The 24,276-nt window shown below is 37.9% G+C and overlaps 1 protein-coding gene across 2 annotated transcripts in view; it reads right to left on the reverse strand.

Annotated features, from left to right (window-relative positions):
- The window catches only part of Polr3A (RNA polymerase III subunit A), a 96,913-nt gene extending 72,637 nt beyond the window's left edge, over positions 1–24,276 (reverse strand). For both annotated transcript variants that reach the window (XM_067781072.1, XM_067781071.1), the window contains exons 1-5: positions 24,117–24,276; positions 23,914–24,043; positions 23,173–23,816; positions 21,397–22,481; positions 21,182–21,327 (exon numbers count right to left, since the gene is read on the reverse strand). In XM_067781072.1, the coding sequence (XP_067637173.1) occupies positions 21,182–21,327; positions 21,397–22,481; positions 23,173–23,816; positions 23,914–24,043; positions 24,117–24,160 (2,049 nt within the window). In that variant the 5' untranslated portion in view covers positions 24,161–24,276. The remainder of the gene's footprint in view (positions 1–21,181; positions 21,328–21,396; positions 22,482–23,172; positions 23,817–23,913; positions 24,044–24,116) is intronic.

Genomic DNA, 24,276 nt, shown 5'->3' on the forward strand with positions numbered 1-24,276 from the left:
TTTTAATTTTCACGATCCCTGGAAAACCTAGCAAAGTTTCTTTCCCTCGCGTTAGATTGTCACTGAGTTTCGCTGTGTGTCCCAAGATTCAAAAATGGATTGCAAGGGTCTCCAATTTTGTATGGAAATTGGCGGAAAAACATCAAACGCAACTAATATAAAGGAAGTAAAAAGACGGTTTTAAAGTAAATAGCAGCTACTCGTCAAACATAACATATTTGTGTGTGTATTGTTTACAGATATGCACTGTTGCCATTGACCATTTTGCATGCATGCTTATGGAAACATCAACTTTTTCCAATTTAATTTTTGATGTTGTAAAAGGCTGGAATTAATATTAAATAAATATAAATAGATCACATATTTATAATCTGCACTTTAACATAATTATTTCGAATTATTTTCACAATTTTTCAAACTTTAATTAGGTGTTTTTGCATAAAACTGCAAACGGTCAAAAATTAGCGCACAAAAGTTTACTAGGCAACTCTGTCTAGTGAGAGATCGATCAGCTGACACGTTCTTACAGAAAAAATCAAAATTGTTTTGATTTCTACGTTCCGGGCTACGTACGTACGGGCGTTGCACGTCGGTGAGTTTTCGTTTACATTGCACACTCATAAGATAGGTCGTGTCAGCTGACACGTTTTTGGTACGTACGTTCGTGAGTAACTGCCGCATTACGTTATATATACGTTTACGCTTAAACTTTATATGGACTGCTAAGCGACAAACTTTAAATACACCTCTGAAATTGCTGCGCATAAAATTTGTCCTACTAAATTTCAATACGCATTATGCGGCAGTTATGCGGCAGTTACCCACCGACGTGTGCCGTACGTACGGACGTTTGTCGTACGAAGCACGTTTGACCGAATTCTCAAGCCCGTAGGAATCAATGTGTGCGTCTGTGTACATGTACATAACATATTTGTGTGTGTATTGTTTACAACAAAGCACTGTTGCCATTGGCCAGTTTGCATGCATGCTTATGGAAACATCAACTTTTTCCAATTTAATTTTTGATATTGTAAAAGGCCGGAATAAATATTAAATAAGTATAAATAGATTACATATTTATAATCTTCACTTTTGCATAATTATTTCGAATTATTTTCACAATTTTTCAAACTTTAATTAGGTGTTTTTGCATAAAAGTGCAAACGGTCAAAAATTAGCGCACAAAAGTTTACTAGGCAACTCTGTCTAGTGAGAGAGCGATCAGCTGACACGTTCTTACGGAAAAAATCAAAATTGTTTTGATTTCTACGTTCCGGGCTACGTACGTACGGGCGTTGCACGTCGGTGAGTTTTCGTTTACATTGCACACTCATAAGATAGGTCGTGTCAGCTGACACGTTTTTGGTACGTACGTTCGTGAGTAATGCGGCAGTTACTCACGAACGTACGTACCAAAAACGTGTCAGCTGACACGACCTATCTTATGAGTGTGCAATGTAAACGAAAACTCACCGACGTGCAACGCCCGTACGTACGTAGCCCGGAACGTAGAAATCAAAACAATTTTGATTTTTTCCGTAAGAACGTGTCAGCTGATCGCTCTCTCACTAGACAGAGTTGCCTAGTAAACTTTTGTGCGCTAATTTTTGACCGTTTGCACTTTTATGCAAAAACACCTAATTAAAGTTTGAAAAATTGTGAAAATAATTCGAAATAATTATGCAAAAGTGAAGATTATAAATATGTAATCTATTTATACTTATTTAATATTTATTCCGGCCTTTTACAATATCAAAAATTAAATTGGAAAAAGTTGATGTTTCCATAAGCATGCATGCAAACTGGCCAATGGCAACAGTGCTTTGTTGTAAACAATACACACACAAATATGTTATGTACATGTACACAGACGCACACATTGATTCCTACGGGCTTGAGAATTCGGTCAAACGTGCTTCGTACGACAAACGTCCGTACGTACGGCACACGTCGGTGGGTAACTGCCGCATAACTGCCGCATAATGCGTATTGAAATTTAGTAGGACAAATTTTATGCGCAGCAATTTCAGAGGTGTATTTAAAGTTTGTCGCTTAGCAGTCCATATAAAGTTTAAGCGTAAACGTATATATAACGTAATGCGGCAGTTACTCACGAACGTACGTACCAAAAACGTGTCAGCTGACACGACCTATCTTATGAGTGTGCAATGTAAACGAAAACTCACCGACGTGCAACGCCCGTACGTACGTAGCCCGGAACGTAGAAATCAAAACAATTTTGATTTTTTCTGTAAGAACGTGTCAGCTGATCGATCTCTCACTAGACAGAGTTGCCTAGTAAACTTTTGTGCGCTAATTTTTGACCGTTTGCACTTTTATGCAAAAACACCTAATTAAAGTTTGAAAAATTGTGAAAATAATTCGAAATAATTATGTAAAAGTGAAGATTATAAATATGTAATCTATTTATACTTATTTAATATTTATTCCGGCCTTTTACAATATCAAAAATTAAATTGGAAAAAGTTGATGTTTCCATAAGCATGCATGCAAACTGGCCAATGGCAACAGTGCTTTGTTGTAAACAATACACACACAAATATGTTATGTACATGTACACAGACGCACACATTGATTCCTACGGGCTTGAGAATTCGGTCAAACGTGCTTCGTACGACATACGTCCGTACGTACGGCACACGTCGGTGGGTAACTGCCGCATAACTGCCGCATAATACGTATTGAAATTTAGTAGGACAAATTTTATGCGCAGCAATTTCAGAGGTGTATTTAAAGTTTGTCGCTTAGCAGTCCATATAAAGTTTAAGCGTAAACGTATATAGAAGTAAAAAAAAAAAAACACGGCTATTAGTTTCATAAATCCAACAAATTATTTTAATTTGATATATAGTGTGGGTTATCCACTCCTTCTATGTTATAAAAAAATTTAATATTTGATTTTTGGTACAAAACAGTATCAATGAATGAAATATTCGTGTATACAAATTAAATAAATGTTAATATAAATTATTGGTTTGTTAGCGCTTTTTTGAATTTAAAGGACATTTTTTTTTATATTCATTTACAACTTGTAATAAATTTTGAAGTTCATGCTCTTTTTTCGAAATTTTTTGATTATAGTCTTGTATGAGTTTGACGCCGCGCTCTGCCGAGTCATTAACCACTTTAGTTTGCCGATTATTTCCAAAGCGTCCTTAAATTCATCGCTATCATTCAGAAGGATCATTGATCAAAAATTAAGTTCATTCATCATTGTATGATACCTGGGTAGTAACGTGCTCAGTCTCCCTTTGTTTTCGGACATGATTCTCCGAATCACGTTGCGTCTTCTTTTGCTCCTTCTTACCTAACTTTAAATCTGATCCAGCTAAATTACCTGGGCGTCCGTCCTTGCGTTGCATTTCAAGAAATGCCTTGTCCTCTTCAATTGTCATCATCGTCATAGAATTTGCATGGGCGATATCAAACAGACCGTTTAAATCCGCTACAAAAGCGGCCTCTTGTTCTATGAAAATCTCTTTGGATTTATTTTTATTTTTGAGAAGACCTTTTAATTTTGTAACTAATTTTTTCACTTTCCAAACACAATTGTACTCTTTACGAATAGGAATTCGTGCGTTCGACCAAAATACTGACAAGCACTGCACTTTCATATATTGTTAGAAGAACTTTATTGTAGAGTTGGGTCGTTCCGTTCTGAACTTGTTCAATTGACCGGGTCTCCCAATTGAACAAGTGAACTAGATCTTCGATTTCGGTTCTATTTGTTCTTTTAGGTCATTTGTTATTCTTTCTCTCTTCTCGTTCGCGAACATAGTAAATTCATACATACATACGCAGAAATTTACAGTGAGCACGAATGTCGATGATGCCACTTACGCTAAAGATATGTGTGGTCAGCTTTGTGTGTGGCACTGCTACAAAAAGATATGTATGGACTATTTATGAAAAGCATGTTTTGAAAGAAACTAATTATTACATTTATTAAACTTGATATTTACAATTTGTGTCTGTACTCTTTCAATTACCTGGATCTGCCGAAATTTGTAACTTTTTTCGAAGTAAATTATATATATATATATATATTAACTTTTTTATTCATAACACATTTAAATATACATACACAAAGCATTGCTGCATACACACCAATGATGACATACACACCCTCATCTATACTTCTTGGCTTTTTGCGGGTGCGAGCAGTAGTGAACAAATTTGCTTAAAAAAAAGGAACAAATGAACAAAAGGAACAACTTGTTCGTTCATCAGAAAAAGAACGAAAGATTCGAATCTCTGAAATGAACGAAAAAGCATAACTCTACTTTATTGTGATTGTAAAAACAAGTAAGGAAGGCTAAGTTCGGGTGTAACCGAACATTACACACTCAGTTGAGAGCTGTGGAGACAAAGTAAGGGAAATCACCATGTTGTAAAAGGAACCTAGGGTAACCCTGGAATGTGTTTGTATGACATGTCTATCAAATGAAAAGCACTAAAGAGTATTTTATGAGGGAGTGTGCCATAGATCTATAGATGGACGCCATTTAGGGATATCGCCATAAAGGTCGACCAGGCCTGACTCGAGAATTTGTTTGTACGATATGGGTATCAAATGAAATGTGTTAATGATAATTTTAAAAGGGAGTGGGTCTAAGTTCTATAGGTGGACGTCTTTTCGAGATTTCGCCATAAAGGTGGACCAGGGGTTACTCTAGAATTTATCTTGTACGATATGGGTATCAAATAAAAGGTATTAATGAGTATTTTAAGAGGGCGTGGGCCTTAGTTCTATATGTGGACGCCTTTTCGAGATATCGCCATAAACGTGGACCAGGGGTGACTCTAGAATTTGTTTGTACGATATGGGTATCAAATGAAAGGTGTTAATGAGTATTTTAAAAGGGAGTGGGCCTAAGTTCTATAGGTGGACGCATTTCGGAATATCGTTATAAAAGTGGACCTGGGTTGACTCTAGAATGCGTTTGTACAATATGGGTGTCAAACGAAAAGTGCAATAAGTGTTTTAAAAGGGAGTGGGCCTTTGTTCTATGGGTGGACGCCTTTTCGGGATATCGCCATAAACGTGGACCAGGGGTGACTCTAGAATGCGTTTGTACAATATGGGTATCAAATGAAAGGTGTTAATGAGTATTTTAAAAGGGAGTGGGCCTTAGTTCTATAGGTGGATGCCCTTTCGAGATATCGCCATAAAGGTGGGCCAGGGGTGACTCTAGAATTTTTGTGTACGATATGGGTATCAAATGAAAGGTGTTAATGAGTATTTTAAAAGGGCGTGGGCCTTAGTCCTATAGGTGGACGCCTTTTCGAGATATCGCCATAAAGGTGGACCAGGGGTGACTCTAGAATTTGTTTGTACGATATGGGTATCAAATGAAAGGTGTTAATGAGTATTTTAAAAGGGAGTGGGCCTTAGTTCTATAGGTGGATGCCCTTTCGAGATATCGCCATAAAGGTGAGGAGATATCGCCAGGGGTGACTCTAGAATTTTGTACGATATGGGTATCAAATGAAAGGTGTTAATGAGTATTTTAAAAGGGCGAATTTACTTGCAAATCCTCTTATTTGCAATCCTCTGCTAAGTTCGAATCACTAAACTGTTGAATAAATAACTCCAATATTGAATAATGGAAAAATGGCCTTTATTAAAGTACTTCACAATAACACTTATACTTTGCTACTCGCTGGCTTAATAACCAAACTGACTGATAACTCAAATGAAACTCTACTATTCGCCGCCAGGTCGCGTGCTTAATCAATAACTTATTGATTGCTCAACTCAAACTGAATTACAGCGCCTCTTCATCTGTTGCCTTTTATACCCTTTGGTTTCCTCGTTCGCATTTTTCCAGAATGTACTAGCATTGTCCATGAGCTCTCAAACTTCTCAGCTATAACTAAAATTGCACAATTTTATACATCTTTTAGGCGCTTCCAGAATCTACTAGTCCAGTAGCTCTCAAACTTCTCAGATATATGCATGTGTTTGCGCATTGACTCTCCGCTGCTCGTATTCGTACATGGTACATGTGTGTAGACGCAATTATTTATTCGTTTATGTAGATACATAAAGATTGAATTATTAATGTGAATGTTTGTAGTTTACAGTCTCTCGCGCGCACATAGGCGTATAAGTAAATGCATCTGTGTGTGACATCTCTCTGGGCTGCCTTATATATGTGTATACTTGATTTGATTATTAATGTAAATACTGCTTGGCATGGCCTTAGCATCGCCTTAGTGATGGGATAACTTAGTGATGCTAATATCCGTGACACTGCCCTCCACCTAAGTCTGATCGTCCCGATCAGACAAATCTCCCGATCTAACTGCCGCTAGCATCTCCAAATGTGCCACTCTTCTAACCCGTGGTTTCCCAGTGGTTTGTATGCGGTAGATGGTATCACTGATCTTCTTCACAACTTTGTACGGGCCTTCCCAACTGCACAGAAATTTAGCTGGAACACCTTTCCGCTGGTGAGGGTTGTTTAACAGTACCAAATCTCCCACCAAGAAACCTTCCGAATTAAAGTTCTTGTCATGCCAGTGTTTCATCTTACTACTCATTACCCTGGGCCGTTCCTTCACACTCTGTTGTTTGGTCAATGAACCACTTCGTAGAGCTTGTGCTTGACGGATTGGCTTGACAGTATCGTTCCGCCGTTTCCCAACAGAAGTGCGCGATGGCTTGAAACCACCCTTGCATGCTTCCTGCAAAATTCTTGCAGTCGTTTTAGTGCGTCCATTTGGGTTTGTCAATGCCGGTGTTTTTCTCGCAGGTACTTTTGATTTCGCTTCGTTTGGCCCATTCGTTTCATCAACTTTTACCTTTGACTTTCGTGGCCTTTGTCGACTTTTCTCCACCAGTACTCGATTACTGCTGAAACCTTTTTCCAAGCTGAAGTTAATTGGCACATCCTGGTTCTTATAATGCATCACCCTTTTCTGCATATCGATCTTGATGTCATGGTCAACCAAGAAGTCCACTCCCAATATGACTTCATCAACGATCTCCGCCACAACGAATTTGTGTAAAACCATGGCCTTCCCAATCAGTACTTCACATATCATTTCTCCCTGGACTTGGTTATACTCGCCTGTGACCGTACGCAACCTTGCTCCAGGTAACGGTTTTACTCTCCTGTTGACTAATTCAGATCGAATCAAGGAATGAGATGCGCCCGTATCTACAGTCAGTACACGCTCCTTGCCATCGACATTCCCTCTGACGGTAAGACTGCTCGATTTTCTACCAATTTGCAACACAGATATCACAGGGCATTCAATAGCTGGATCTAGCTCTCGATCTCTACCTCGCTCTTGCTCATCTCCTCCAGCTTTGCGTTTATGGCCACCCACATGGTTGGAACTATTAGGACCAAGATCGCAATGACGTGCAATGTGGCCTGGGTTGCCGCACTTGAAACATTTAATAACTCCGGCATTCTTCTGTTGAGATCCCTTCAGTGCTTCCAAAATTGTGTCTACCCACTCTGGCCTTTCTACTTCCACACGGCGTGCTTTGAAAACTGGCTTACACAGAAGCGACGCTGTTTCCTGAGTCAGTGCATGCGATACCGTTTCAGCAACCGTTAGTTTTGGATTCGCATGTAGCCCGCTTCGTTTCCACATCTCGTATGCCATTTATGAAGCTCTGGATGTTTACTCTTTCAGTGTATTCCACGGGTGCGTCTGCATTTGCAAGATGAGCCAATCTTTCAGTATCTGAAGCAAACTCCTGCAATGTCTCATTTGCTTTTTGGTAGCGGTTTTGCAACTCAATTTGGAATATCTGTTTCCTATGCTCGCTTCCGTATCGTCTCTCTAAAGCGTTCATCAATGTTTCGTAGTGGTTCCGCTCGTACTCTGGGATGGTCTGTAAGATTTCCGCGGCAGGCCCTTTCAGTGCCACGAACAGAGCTGCAACTTTATCTTCAGCATTCCATTGGTTCACTGCTGCGGTCTTCTCAAACTGTAGCTTAAAGACCTGAAAAGGAACAGAACCGTCAAAGGATGGTGTCTTTACCTTTGGATTACTCGCTGAAACAGCTGGGCGGTTTAGTTGTAACTGCTCCATACGACCTTTTAACGCTTCTATTTCGGCATCAATTTTGTCCTCGAGTTGTAAAATTTTTGCATCCTGCTCTTCCAGTTTCACAAAGAGCTGCGATGATACCTGTTCCGAAATTTTTGCCGACATTTCAGATATACGTGCCTCTTGCGCTTCCAGTTGAGATGCCAAATATGTCTTCTGTTCTTCCAATTGTGATGTTATACGGGTTTCCTGCGATTCCAGTTGGGATACCATATACGTCTTCTGTTCTTCAATCTTGGATGTTATACGGTTCTCCTGTGATTCCATATATGTTTGCTGTTCTGCCAGTTGAGATGACACTGTCGATGTTTGAGCAGATATTGCAGCTAAAATCATGATCAAGTCTGTACTGGTAACCGTCTGCGATGTTTCGTTTTTCTCTTCAATTTTTGTTGTCTCCTCACCATCAAGATGAAAGACATGCTCTTCCACATCAATTCCTTCTGCTTCCATTGCCTCTCGTAGCCGTGCCTGAAGTTCAAGTTTAACGCCGCTTGTATTCAATCCACGGCTCTCCAACTCTTTCTTCAGTTGCTGGATCTTCAATTCACTGAACTTTGCCATGTCCTTGTTGTCCTCTGGAATTTATTCAACAATTCCTCTTCTGGCACCAATTGTAACGAATTTACTTGCAAATCCTCTTATTTGCAATCTTCTGCTAAGTTCGAATCACTAAACTGTTGAATAAATAACTCCAATATTGAATAATGGAAAAATGGCCTTTATTAAAGTACTTCACAATAACACTTATACTTTGCTACTCGCTGGCTTAATAACCAAACTGACTGATAACTCAAATGAAACTCTACTATTGGCCGCCAGATCGCGTGCTTAATCAAACTGATTGATAGCTCAACTCAAACTGAATTACAGCGCCTCTTCATCTGTTGCCTTTTATACCCTTTGGTTTCCTCGTTCGCATTTTTCCAGAATGTACTAGCATTGTCCATGAGCTCTCAAACTTCTCAGCTATAACTAAAATTGCACAATTTTATACATCTTTTAGGCGCTTCCAGAATCTACTAGTCCAGTAGCTCTCAAACTTCTCAGATATATGCATGTGTTTGCGCATTGACTCTCCGCTGCTCGTATTCGTACATGGTACATGTGTGTAGACGCAATTATTTATTCGTTTATGTAGATACATAAAGATTGAATTATTGATGTGAATATTTGTAGTTTACAGTCTCTCGCGCGCACATAGGCGTATAAGTAAATGCATCTGTGTGTGACATCTCTCTGGGCTGCCTTATATATGTACATACCTGATTTGATTATTAATGTAAATACTGCTTGTCATGGCCTTAGCATCGCCTTAGTGATGGGATAACTTAGTGATGCTAATATCCATGACAGTACGATATGGGTATCAAATGAAAGGTGTTAATGAGTATTTTAAAAGGGAGTGGGCCTTAGTTCTATAGGTGGCTGCCCTTTAGAGATATCGCCATAAAGGTGGGTGTACGATATGGGTATCAAATGAAAGGTGTTAATGAGTATTTTAAAAGGGCGTGGGCCTTAGTTCTATAGGTGGACGCCTTTTCGAGATATCGCCATAAAGGTGGACCAGGGGTGACTCTAGAATTTGTTTGTACTATATGGGTATCAAATGAAAGGTGCTAATGAGTATTTTAAAAGGGTGTGGGCCTTAGTTCTATAGGTGGACGCCTTTTCGAGATATCGCCATAAAGGTGGAACAGGGGTGACTCTAGAATTTTTGTGTACGATATGGGTATCAAATGAAAGGTGTTAATGAGTATTTTAAAAGGGAGTAGGGCTTAGTTCTATAGGTGAACGCCTTTTCGAGATATCTCCATAAAGGTAGACCAGGGGTGACTCTAGAATGCGTTTGTACGATATGGGTATCAAATTAAGGGTGTTAATGAGTATTTTAAAAGGGCGTGGGCCTTAGTTCTATAGGTGGACGCCTTTTCGAGATATCGCCATAAACGTGGACCAGGGGTGACTCTAGAATGTGTTTGTAGGATATGGGTATCAAATTAAAGGTATTAATGAGGGTTTTAAAAGGGAGTAGCCCTTAGTTGTATATGTGAAGGCGTTTTCGAGATATCTACCAAAATGTGGACCAGGGTGATCCAGAACATCATCTGTCGGGTACCGCTAATTTATTTATATACGTAATACCACGTACAGTATTCCTTCCAAGATTCCAAGGGCTTTTGATTTCGCCCTGCAAAACTTTTTCATTTTCTTCTACTTAATATGGTAGGTGTCGCCATAAACGTGGACCAGGGGTGACTCTAGAATTTGTTTTTACGATATGGGTATCAAATGAAAGGTATTAATGAGTATTTTAAAAGGAAGTGGGCCTTAGTTCTATAGGTGGATGCCTTTTCGAAATATCGCCATAAAGGTGGGCCAGGGGTGACTCTAGAATTTTTTTGTACGATATGGGTATCAAATGAAAGGTGTTAATGAGTATTTTAAAAAGGCGTGGGCCTTAGTTCTATAGGTGGACGCCTTTTCGAGATATCGACATGAAGGTGGACCAGGGGTGACTCTAGAATTTGTTTTTACGATATGGGTATCAAATGAAAGGTGTTAATGAGTATTTTAAAAAGGAGTGGGCCTTAGTTCTATATGTGGACGCCTTTTCGAGATATCGCCATAAACGTGGACCAGGGGTGACTCTAGAATGTGTTTGTAGGATATGGGTATCAAATTAAAGGTATTAATGAGGGTTTTAAAAGGGAGTAGCCCTTAGTTGTATATGTGAATGCGTTTTCGAGATATCTACCAAAATGTGGACCAGGGTGATCCAGAACATCATCTGTCGGGTACCGCTAATTTATTTATATACGTAATACCACGTACAGTATTCCTTCCAAGATTCCAAGGGCTTTTGATTTCGCCCTGAAAAACTTTTTCATTTTCTTCTACTTAATATGGTAGGTGTCACACCCATTTTACCAAGTTTTTTTCTAAAGTTATATTTTGCGTCAATAGACCAATACAATTACCATGTTTCATTCCTTTTTTCGTATTTGGTATATAATTATGGCATTTTTTCATTTTTCGTAATTTTCGATATCGAAAAAGTGGGCGTGGTCATAGTCGGATTTCGGCCATTTTTTACACCAATACAAAGTAAGTTCAGATAAGTACGTGAACTGAGGTTAGTAAAGATACATCGATTTTTGCTCAAGTTATCGTGTTAACGGCCGAGCGGAAGGACAGACGGTCGACTGTGTATAAAAACTGGGCGTTACTTCAACCGATTTCGCCCTTTTTCACAGAAAACAGTTATCATCCTAGGAGCTAAGCCACTACCAAATTTCACAAGGATTGGTTAGTTTTTGTTCGACTTATGGCATTAAAAGCATCCTAGACAAATTAAATGAAAAAGGGCGGAGCCACGCCCATTTTGAAATTTTCTTTTATTTTTGTATTTTGTTGCACCATATCATTACTGGAGTTGAATGTTGGCATAATTTACTTATATGCTGTAAAGATATTAACTTTTCTTTTAAAATTTGAATTTAAAAATTTTTTTTTTAAAAGTGGGCGTGGTCGTTCTCCGATTTTGCTAATTTTTATTAAGCAGACATAAAGTAATAAGAGTAACGTTCCTGCCAAATTTCATCATGATATCTTCAACGACTGCCAAATTACAGCGTGCAAAACTTTTAAATTACCTTCATTTAAAAGTGCGCGGTGCCACGCCCATTGTCCAAAATTTTACTAGATTTCTATTCTGCGTCATAAGCTCAACACACCTACCAAGTTTCATCGCTTAATGAGTATTTGGTAATGAATTATCGCACTTTTTCGATTTTTCGAAATTTTCGAAATTGTTAAATAAGTTAACGATTTAGCATATAAAGATTTAAATTTTTTTATTTTCTTACGAGTTAAGATAGGAGTAAAAAGTGAATCCGTTATATCAAATGAATTCGAGTGAGAGTTAAAATCATAACACAAACACCGGAAAGGTTCATTTAATTCGAAATTAGTTCTGAACTGCCTCAAAAGAAGAGGTTTGTAATGTCTTGACGCTCGTGATGGGACATTGAAGTTTACTTCGTTCAAAAGAAAGGGGCTAGAAATTAGTCCATTCAGTAGTTTAGCCATAAATAATACGCCTAACATTTCTCTACGGCTAGCGAGAGTTGGAAGATTGATAAGCTTTAACCGACTAGTATAAGGTGGAAGATTATATGCAGAGACCCAATGAAAATTCCTTAAAGAAAAAAGTAAAAATTGCTTCTGTATTGACTCAAGCCTATCTGCATGAACTTGATATCGCGGATTCCAGACTACTGATCCATATTCTAGTATCGGTCTAACTAATGTGGTACAAAGGGCTTTGGTTACATAAGGGTCACTAAATTCTTTAGACCATCTCTTCACGAATGATAGATCACTTCTAGCGTTATTGGCAGTAGTCATAATATGAAGGTTGAAACTAAGTTTAGCATCCATCCATCGTGACTCCCAAGTCAACAAAATAATTTACTGATCCAAGACAAAAATTATCAATTACGTAAGAGGCTGCTGGCAAAGATCTCCGAGAGAGGCACATGAACTTACATTTATTGATGTTCAGCGGCATTGAGTTCGCGTTGCACCAAGCAACTAAGCAGTTTAAATCCGCTTGAAGCAATGGACGTTCTTCAATAGACGCATAAAACCTAAAAAGTTTTACATCATCAGCATACATTAAAATTTTGGAATATTTTATTATGGTACAGATATCATTAATAAATAGCAAGAACAGAATTGGACCGAGATGACTGCCCTGTGGGACGCCAGAGGGAACATTAATGACCTCTGAAAGAGTATTTTTAAAAATTACTTGTTGCGTTCTACCGCAGAGATAAGAAGATATCCACTGAGTGAGACCTGGTTGGAAGCCAAGTCGATCCAGCTTGTGGATAAGCAATGAATGGGAAACTTTGTCAAATGCTTTACTGAAATCAGTGTAAATAACATCGGTGTGAAGATTTTCTCTAAATCCATTAGAAACATGCGTTGTGAATTCAAGTAGGTTGGTAATAGTAGATTTGTCTCTACAGAATCCATGTTGAGAGTCTGCAATCAATGCAGAAATGGAAAATGTTAGTTGATTAGTAACAATGGCTTCAAACACCTTTGGGATGGCAGACAATTTTGCAATTCCTCGATAATTTTCTACACATGACCTACTGCCGTTTTTGTGGAGGGGTATTAGAAAAGATTCCTTCCAAGCAGAAGGAAAAACTCCATGTTTTAGGGACATATTGAATAAATCAGTTAGGGGCAGATGTGTTCTGCGCATCTTTTGGGAAAACATGTGGGAATTAGGTCAGGACCGTATTTATAAGATTCCTTCAAAGAAGTTAAATATGTAAGAACCTCTTCTGGAGATATTGAAGGAATATTAATTGCGTTAAGTGAGTTAAGTTGACAAAGAATTTAATTCAGCGGAATAGTTAGATTTGAAAAATTGTGCAAATAAGTTAGCAATAACTTGATCGTCGCTAGAGAAATCATCACGGTATTTCATACCAGAAGGAAAGCCTTTAACCCTAAGTTTAGAGTTCACGAAATTATAGAAAGCTTTCGGATTGCAAGTTATTTTCTTTTTCATGGCACAGAGATAGGTATTGTAACACTTTTTATTTAATTCAAAATATTTATGACGCAATATAGAGTACTTCAAGTAGTCGGAGTGTGAACCCGTCTTCTTGTACAGCTTGAAGGAACGCAATTTTTTGTTTTTTAAAGATTTCAGTTCTTTGGTGTACCAACGTGAAAACACGTTTACCCTTAGGTACATGTCTATCCAGAATATCGTGAATGACGGCGTTGAAGTCAGAAACGTTTTTGTCAATATCTGCACCGTATTTGGGCCAAACTATTGTAGATAAAATTTGGTTGAGTTTATTAAAATTAGCCTTCGCGAATTCGAATCTAAAACTAGAGTCGTTTTCTGTGGTAGTGCAACTCCGAGAATCTTCTTCCAATTCGTAAACTATTTCCAGCGAAGGATGGTAAGGATCCTCAGGTACAGTAAGAGGTTCACCCCTCCTAAGAATGGATTTTGATGTATCATCAACAAATACCAGATCAAGTACCGTCCCGGACATGTTTGGAACTATATTTATTTGTCTTAGGCAAAGTTCAGTTATTTCAGCTAAAAAGTCGATGCTGGAGAATTTTGAAGAAACCGGTACAATACCATGGTCGGATGTGGTCCATGATACGTGCGGAAGATTAAAGTCACCCAAGACAATTATCGAGTCAATAGGCCTCAACATTGAACTGATATCTTTCAGTAACGAAATATGGTTCATATACACCGAGGGATCTGAAGATGGTGGGATATAGCAAATGGCAATATAGGTAAAACCTATTCCCAGTTGGGTCCTAATGCACTTAAATTCCGTAGCTTCAATAACAGGTAAATTTACCTCAGCGGAAGGTATAGAAGAATGTACCACAAGCAAAACTCCACCTCCAACTCTGTTCAAGCGGTCATTTCTATATATTTGGTAATCATTGCAAAGAATCTCCGAATTAAAAATATGAGGCTTTACCCAAGTTTCAGTAAAAGCGATGATATTGTAATTACAGTTAAATGATCTCAAGTATAGTTCAGTTAGTTTTGTGTTTAGGCCTCTTACATTTTGATAAAATATATTAAGGACGGGTTTAATATTTAGTTTTTTGCAGCATTATTGTTATGAGGAACGGTAGCAAGACTACGAATATTAACGTTGCGTCTATGCTCGAATTCACGCACAAAGGCTCCGGGTGGCCAAAATGAATTATTCAAAATTGTTTCAAAATGTTGCGCTGATACGTCAATCCTAAATGACGAAATGTCTCTAGGATAATTAAAATTTTACTTATGATGTACGACTTCAGGTCCTCTTCTGTAGTGTCTCTCTCGAAATTGGACACGAAAATCGACTTTTTAATCGGGACAGTAATCAATCTACCAGCCGGCGGTTCAGATTCCGAAGAGGGGTTTTGGGGAACCTGGTTCCTTTTTGTGCAGGGTACAGTAGATACAGCTGAATGAGCATTCGATGTCGATGGTTGAACTGCTAAGGGACTCGGAGAGGACAGATTTATCAATTCAATAGTTGGGGGTGGAAGATCTGGAGGTGAAGGAACTTTGGGATCAGCATCCATAGTCGGAGCTGGAAGGGAAACATCGATAGACCTACGATTATTATCCGGAATGTTTACATTTGAATGTTTGAAAGACTTAAATAAGCTTTCATAATGCTTAAACTTCTCGGATAAAGCGGAAATCTCTCTGCCTATTTCAGAAAATCCATCTCGGGTCTGTTTGAAGACCTTGAAAAGATCAATTCATTCAAACAAGCCCAACGTACTCCCTTATCGTTATCGTTAAGTGTGTCAACCACTCGTGCTGATAAACCGGCGCACTTCATATGGGCAAGCCCATCGCAAAGCCAGCATGCCACGAAGGGATGTGATTCACTTTTTACTAAGCAGTTAGGATATAAACACGACATTCTTAATAAATTTAAGGAGGATGAGGAAATAAATATATATATAAATGCTACGGAAAACCGAGAATTAATAAAATAGGAAAAGTATGAATATTAATTGAACGATAGCACAACGGGTTATAAGAAAAAATACAACAGTTTGAAAGTAGTTGTTAGAAAGAGATATGCTGTATGAGCAGTTTGAGATGCACTGTAATAACACTGAACAAACCGCGCAAACAGCTGTGACACTGAGGAAAGAATGTGCACGCAAAAAATCAATAATAAAAACAAAATTACACTATTAAAAACTGAAGCCTATCAACAGCAACAACACAATGCAAAAATACTCGGCAATTCAACTGCAAATAAATATGTATATATGCAGAAACGATATAATAGAGAGACATTGCATAGACGAAAAATAGTGTGAGGCAAGCTTCACAAAATTCTAGTAGGTCACATTCACCACTTACCACAGCAGAATTTGTTAAACTACCACTGTCTGTATTTGTTATTTAATAATTATTTGTACACTTTTTATTTAGCTAATGTGTTCAGAATTTTAACTTTTACTCACTAAAACTCCAATCAGTGTATGTCTGTGCTTAAATTATGTTAAAAATTGTGTTAAAATTTTTGGTGTGGTGAAAGTGACCTACTAGAATTTTGTTACGCTCCGCTGCTTTCCACCGAAGTTCGCGCATGCAATATCTTTATATTCCAAAATTTTTGATATATGTATGTGTATATGCAAAATTGATGAAAATTTTAATTTTTAATATTAAAACTTTAAGTAAAAGCAATTGAATTTAAATTTAATTTCTTGATTCAGCATACACAAATTATAGCACTTCACCAACTATGTGAACAATAAAACTATATTTAGTAATATTAAACACTATATTTATTGAAAACACAAGAGCACACGTAAAAAAATCAACTACACAGCTTGACGTTTGCTTCCTTACATTATTTATGGAGTACTCGCGTTTTTTGAAGGGAACATGAATAGGAAGCGACCTATGAAAAAAATTGCCGCTAGGTGGCGCAAGGATCGAGATATTCAAAAAAATCGTATTTGTGGTCCTATTTGGTCCATGTTTGGAACACTTAATACATAGAAAGCGACCTATGATGTCTGATTTGGCTCATATTTGGAACAAATATTACATACAGTCCGGTAGAAGTGCCACCAAAAATTGTCAGGAAAGAGTCCTTGTAATAATTAGTCACTAAATGAAGTAAATAGAATGAGAAATAATAGGCAATTAAGACTAAAAACTTGAACTTGGAACCCCCAGCATGTTAGGGGCTCAGAATATACCAGCGGTAGGTATGCCTGTCGTAAGAGGCGACTAAAATACCAGATTCAAGGGGCTGTGTAGCGCAACCCTTCAGGTTGCCAGCCCAATATATAGCTTCTCCAAACCCAATTGTCAATCATCCCTATCCGCGGCGAATCCTGTTTCACTACCAAACGAGGTTCTGGCGACCCCTAGCTCCTCATGGAACTTGGGGGTGGGGAGGGAGGGATGGCTTGAAGGTTTTTTGTGGCGCCATAAATCGTTCCCGAGATGGTCGGGCTAGCACCTTAATGGTGCTGGGTTACCGGAGCGTACCGTATCTGTATCTGGCAAAGGACGATCGCATCGATAACACTCCCCAAAGCCTTCGGGGAGCAACCTTATCGCTACAACAACTAAAAACTTAAAAATAAAATAATTAAAAAAAATTTTTTTAGTGAGATGGTCGGGCTAGCACCTTAATGGTGCTGGGTTACCGGAGCGTACCGTATCTGTATCTGGCAAAGGATGATCGCATCGATAACACTCCCCAAAGCCTTCGGGGAGCAACCTTATCGCTACAACAACTAAAAACTTAAAAATAAAATAATTAAAAAAAATTTTTTTAGTTTAACGGTTTTATTGAAAAAAATACTTAAATGAAGTAATATTAATACTAAAAGCTAGAAAATAATTACGTAGGTCCTAGGTACTAGTCATCACACTCCTCATCAATCTATGGCGTTGATCAGACAATAAAATTAGCAACTTCCCCGTCCAATGAGTCATATGTGACTCACAAGAGCGTATTGAAATAAGTTCATGAGTCACATGTGACTCATTTCTTTATACAACTTAAAGACGCTTTCTTGGTATGAACGCGTCGTTATATATTTGTGAACTTTATGTGAGCGTATATCAAAAGACCTAAACTTCAGGAAAATGAACGAAAATATCGAATTTTTTTCTGATACATTTTTCTCATTTTCTTCAATTTTTGTTTATACTTCTAACTTCAATTAAACAAAAAAGCACACTAATACACGCTTTTAACATTTATATATCAATTTACCATCATTTTGATTCGAAAACTTCAATTATTTCTTATGGTCCTATATGTTCACATGTGACTCATTGAACGTGGTAAACAAAACAATTTGCTACGTTCAGGAGTCACATTTGACTCACAAAATAAAATAGCCAAAGTAAGGTAAATATATGTCAAATTATTTAAAAAAATAATATTTTATAATATATATTCATATTATTCAATTAAGCAATACAAAAAAATAATGGGCGTGGGGCATTCTCAAAGCGCTTATTTTATTTTCAAGTTTTTAGACTTCATTTCCTATTATTTCTCATTTTATTTAGTTCATTTAGTGACTCATTATTACAAGGACTCCTTCCTGACAATTTGTTGCAATCTAAGTCCTCGAACTCTAAAGTATTTTGGTGTCAATTCTACCGGACTGTACGTAATATTTGTTCCAAATCTCAGCCAAAACCAGGCATGCTTAACGAACGAAACGATATCATTTCGTTACGATAATCAACGCTAATAAACGAAACGAAGTCACTTCGTTAATTTGACGATCTTAACGTTAATAAACGAAACGAAGTGACTTCGTTTCGTTTATTAGCGTTGATTATCGTAACGAAATGATATCGTTTCGTTCGTTAAGCATGCCTGGCCAAAACGGACATCATAGGTCGCTTTCTATTCATGCATGTATTTGCCGTCATCCAGTGAGTTTTACAGCTCCGGCTCACGGGAATGCTCTGGATCATTGAGAGACTTGAGAAGCAGATGTCGTGATATTTTCGCACTCGTGAAATGTGATAGGCAGATGTCGCCCCTGTTTTTCATTTAACTCATACGGCGAAAGGCTAAGCAGCGACATCTATTTTTGAAAAAGTAGGTTTATTAAAGATAGCGTTGCCAAACTAAAGACAAGTAATTAACAAATTATCTGGCTCACAAATTGCACAAAATTTCTATCTGGATTTATCTGGCTCAAATCGTTGTTGTTGCATTTACATGCAAAATTAGCTGTGTTTCTTTCTCATCTATATACGTTTTCCCTTAAACTTTATATGGACTGCAGAACGACAAACTTTAAATACACCTCTGAAATTGCTACGTATAAAATTAGTACTATTAAATTTCAATACGCATTATACTCAGATGTAACTGAAATATGTGTCTATGTTTCACCCTCTGCACTAATTTTATCTATTCTATGCGCGTCCATTATTTATCACAACTGATTCAGCTATATGTTATACACAGAAATACAACAGAAGGTTGTGTCTCCGCTTTTCGGTACACCCTGTTGCTGTACCTAGTTGTTTAACCACAGCCGCTAGATGGGTCTCCTAAGCACTATCTAAGCGAGAATAAGCGTTTTTTTTCAAGCGCACGGCTATTATTTATCTGGCTCAGGCGCTTTGCCACCGGATGATAGCTATTTGTCGTCGTCCAGTGAGTTTTACAGCTCCGGCTCACGCTCAATTCTCACGGGAATGCTCTCGATCATTGAGACTTGAGAAGCAGATTTCGTGAAATTTTCGCACACGTGAAATGTGATAGGCAGATGTCGCCGCTGTTTTTCATTTAACTCATACGGCGAAAGGCTAAGCAGCGACATCTATTTTTGAAAAAGCAGGTTTATTAAAAGCAGCGTTGCCAAACTAAAAAGAAGTAATTAAGAAATTATATGGCTCACAAAATGAACCAGACTTCTATCTGGATTTATCTGGCTCAAATCGTTGTTGTTGCATTTACATACATGCAAAATTATTTATTTGGCTCAGGATTTTTGCCACCGGGTGATGGCAATTATGTGTTCCAAATAACGACCAAATCGGACCACAAATACGATTCTTTTGAATATCTCGATCCTTGCGTCGCCTAGCGGCGATTTTTTTTAATAGGTCGCTTTCTTTTTTTTTTTTTTTTTGAAATTTGGTTTAATGGGGGGGACTATAATAAGTCCCATATTCCAGGTTATTATTAATATTATATGTTTTTTAATTAATGGATTAAATTTCCAGTGTTGTATAGATGCACGTTGAGCTCCACCAGTACACAATGGTAATACCAATTCGGCCAGAACCATGTGTAGCAGCTTGCTATTAGTATTAGACTATCCGTGATTTGTAAAATGGTATTTAAATGGCACCGCGCCAGGTTATATTCAATTTGTCTTCGTATTTAGTGTTATATTTTAAAGAATTTATATTCACTCTAGTTCATTCAATTGTTGGTTTTTGTCCAATTGGGGTAATTATTTTTCGTTTATTTTATTTTTGTAAAAGTATTTTCGTCGTATCAGGTTTTATATTTTAAAGAATTTATATTTATTCTGGTTATGTGTACATGGCTGTACATTAGTATATAATAAGGGTATTTTCAATCCCGTTATTTGTTCTTTTTGCAATAAAATTTGCAGTTAGATGTATGCAATGACACTGTATAGTATTTAAATTGAGCATGCTTTTTCAGCATCAATTATATACACTCCGTTAAATTGTCCCGTTTATTTTCGAGAATTTTATTTTCATTAGTATGTATGTATATGAACATTAATTTTCAGTGGCCTGTTGCCAAGTGTCTTTCACGACCCGTTAAGATCAATTATGTATGTATTTAAAGCGAATTGGCTTTTATGGCGCCACGCCAGTTATTAAATATGAACGAGTTTTTGATTCCTGTTAGGAGCGCAAGAAATCACCCCAACTCGAGGTCAGGGAGGCAACGCATCTCCTAACTCCGCCAAAACGCCCGAGGGAAGCACAGAAGCCAACCTTGTGGCCTATTGTAATTTTTCACTCAACGCAAAAAGCCCGAAAATTGACGTTGAGTAGAGGATGACCCGTACGACCGCTCGCGCGAAAAGACAAGACCGGAATGTAGGTCGCTTTCTATTCATGTTTGTATTATGTGTTCCGCATATGAACCAAATCGGACCACAAATACGATTTTTTTGAAATATTTCGGTCCATGCGCCACCTATCGGGGTTTTTTGTTATTATTGCATTGTCCAATGGTTCCAAGTTTCAAGCTTGTAGCTTATCGGGAAGTTACTTAAATTTCAATTACAAAATTCGTGCCGCCCCGGTTGGGCAACAAGTCAATCTAAATAAAACAGTTTAAAAACAGGAGCAAATTGGGGAAAATTGTAGAAATTGTCAGAGTTCCTGCAAAGTTCTAAGATTGTAAACATTATGAAAGCAAATATCGCGAAACCTTCCAGTTAACAAAATAAAATCCCTCCCAGTAGCAGGATTATTGTGTCAAAGGTTTTAAGTCGAAAAACAATTTGACTTACCCTTGCCAAACGCCACATGCATTTAGTGGCATAGAGTTCTCCAAAATCACGCAATATAACATAGAATATACAATTCTTCGTGCCCGATCCAAGAGTGCTCTTGTCCATTGAACCGCAAATAAGCTCAGAATTACGCACAATAACCCCTGAAAGAGGGAGGAGAAACAAAAAATAAATAGAAGTAGCTGCTACAAAACTCTCCCCAAAAAACTTACATGAATCGCGCACACACAAATCATAATTTGTCGTGTAGTTCCGCCCTTTTGTTATCAAGTTTACATTAACTTGACACTGCTTATTCGGACGCAGTAATAGACTGAATATTTGTTTGCCTGTCCAAAGTTTACGTGGCTTCAAAATAGCTGGTGGTGGTATATCAATGCGCATATTAGCATCAGGGCCAGCTAAAAAGCATGCAGCCAATTGCATTGCTTGCTCTTTGGTAAGAAATTCATCTTTCTGCGTTAACAAATAACCACCAGTAATGAAATCTTGTGTGGCGGCGATGAGAATTTCACCATTTTTCGGTGTTATCAAATTCGATTTATTGCCCATAAGTATAAGTGCCTCAGCGCGTGCTTCCTCAGTTTGTGGTAAATGTAAATTCATTTCATCACCATCAAAGTCTGCATTATATGGTGTGCATGCGCATTCGTTAAAACGGAATGTGCGTTGCGGTTGCACTTTGGCTTGATGACACATAATAGACATTTTATGTAGTGAAGGTTGGCGATTGAATAATACTATATCGCCATCGCATAAATGACGTTCTACAATATCGCCACATTTTAAATCGTGAGCGACCTTATCTCGATTACCATAGGCAAGATACTTTTTAAATGTTGAGCCACGTTGTTGTACATAATTTGCGCCTGGATGCTTTTGTGTGCCATTCTTGACAAGCTCTTTCATTTTTTGTATATTTGCGGGATTTACACGCTCCGGATAAGTAAGTATTTTGGCAACGCGTTCTGGTACGCCTACTTGGTGTATCATTAAATTGGGATCGGGTGAAATGACTGTACGTCCTGAGAAGTCAACACGTTTTCCCGAGAGATTACCGCGGAATCGCCCCTGTTTACCTTTAAGACGTTGCACAATGCCACGTGTTGTCTTCTTCGGTGCCATATTAAGTGGGATGCCAGAAATTTCGCTATGAAAGTACAGTGCAACGTGAAGTTGTAAGAAGTCCCAATCCTCTTGAATTAGCTCAATTTTACCACCGCCAGTCATGTGCTTTTGTATGACATCATTGATGAGCAATATTTCACTTTGTTTCATGGTCAAGTCATCTTCCGTGCTGCAATAAAAAACAAGTTTTATAATGGTCGCATCAAGGAGAAGCAGCAATTGGCTGAGTTGTTATCAAGAGGGTTGTAAAGAAATCCACATATTTTTACGGTGTCAATTCCCTAGCTGTATTGAATTGTGGTGACTTATGACTAAGCAATGCAAAATTCCGTGCTGCGAAGTGATAAAGGATGACCAAGCAATGACATGGTTTGTGTTCGTGCAGCAGAATGCCAGTCGGCTTTAATCGGATTGCTTAGATAGTTGAGTCCTGAAAATTTCTGAATGATAAACAGCGTAAGATGCATATGCAATTCGAATGCTGATGACCACAACCAAAGCAAGGACGGTTAAAGTTTTCCAGGTTGCTTATATTAAATGTTGATCGACATTATATATCACAACTTTTTCACCGGCGCTTCCGAAAATTTTTGGGTATTATTTTGACGGATAATACCAATTATAAATAGGGAGTAGTAGTAGTAAAAAATGGGACCTTTAATACTATTTTAGTCTTTTTTCCTTGTTCTTTTTTATACTGATGAAAAGTAATGAATTTCGCTCCTTTTGGATGGACGGTTGCACTGCTACAAGAAGCAGAACTGTAAGCTCCATCATCTTCTTACCCTTATTTTAAAACTAAACTGTGTCCCTGAGTTTATTAAAACATATTTCAGAACTTGAATATAGATAATACTTACGTTCCGGCCTTTACTTCTGACAGCACCGATGGACGAATGCACACTGGTGGCACAAAGACGCGTGTAACAATTAAATTCGTTGGACTAGCATTGTTTGATGTCATACCTAGCAGAACTATATCATTCTTCGGTATCGTTTTGAACAATTCCAATACAACTAATGGATTTAGCTCTTCCACTTGATTGTAGGTGGTTAACATTTGTGTTAATTCTCGATTATTTTCGGTCGCTTGCAAAAGTTCATTAAGCGTATCAGTCCAAAGTGTGTCTGGTTTTTTTGTTTTGCAAGGATCATGTAAGATTTTAAGCAGGCCCGGGCCCTTTTTTACGCCACCATTGGGTGCTTCGCAGTGGGGACATTTGGACATTTTCTTAGATTTGTTCAATATCTGACCATGTAAAGCTTTCTTCGCTAAATAAGATAGATTCGGATTTAGAAGCTTCTTCTCATATATCCGCTTATCAGCTTCACGCAGCATTACATGAGAACAACTTTTACAAATCATTTGCAAAATGGAAATTGTTGCTCGAAAATGTCCAATGTGAAATACAGGCAAAGCGAGATCCAAATAACCAAAATGTCCAATGCATTCATTCAAACCTTGGCCGCATGTATCGCAAGTAGCATCTTTGGTGCTAACACCCTAGTGGAGAAGTGATAAAATTAAATATGGTGAAACAAAGATAGTCCTTGGAAGTCGATGAGGTCTTAATAGTAATTATTAAATTAATAATTTATACCATGCGCTTGTCGAGCACGCCATAAGGGACCGGCTGCCTTTGTCCCTGATATAAATTTTTGGAGACTATGCGCAGTTGCGATTCCTGTTGGATCTCCTCTGGACTGCTAATGCAAAACTGTACATGGGAGCTGAAACGTGGCCACGTCCACAAGTTAATTAATTACACGCTAACAAATTCGCTAATATTTTTCACACACTTACATTTTTTTAATCAAATCTGCCTCACGAAACTGCTCTTTTGGCATTTTGGCTAGTAAATTCTAGGATAACCCAATTATTTTTAGTTTAAACTCTTTTTTTTTGCAAATTTGTGATAATCCACGCCGTATTTCGTAATATGCCGGTTTATCGATAGATAGAT

This window comes from Eurosta solidaginis, chromosome 4 (genome assembly GCF_040869045.1).
Source record: "Eurosta solidaginis isolate ZX-2024a chromosome 4, ASM4086904v1, whole genome shotgun sequence".
NCBI classification, from domain to species: Eukaryota; Metazoa; Arthropoda; class Insecta; order Diptera; family Tephritidae; genus Eurosta; species Eurosta solidaginis.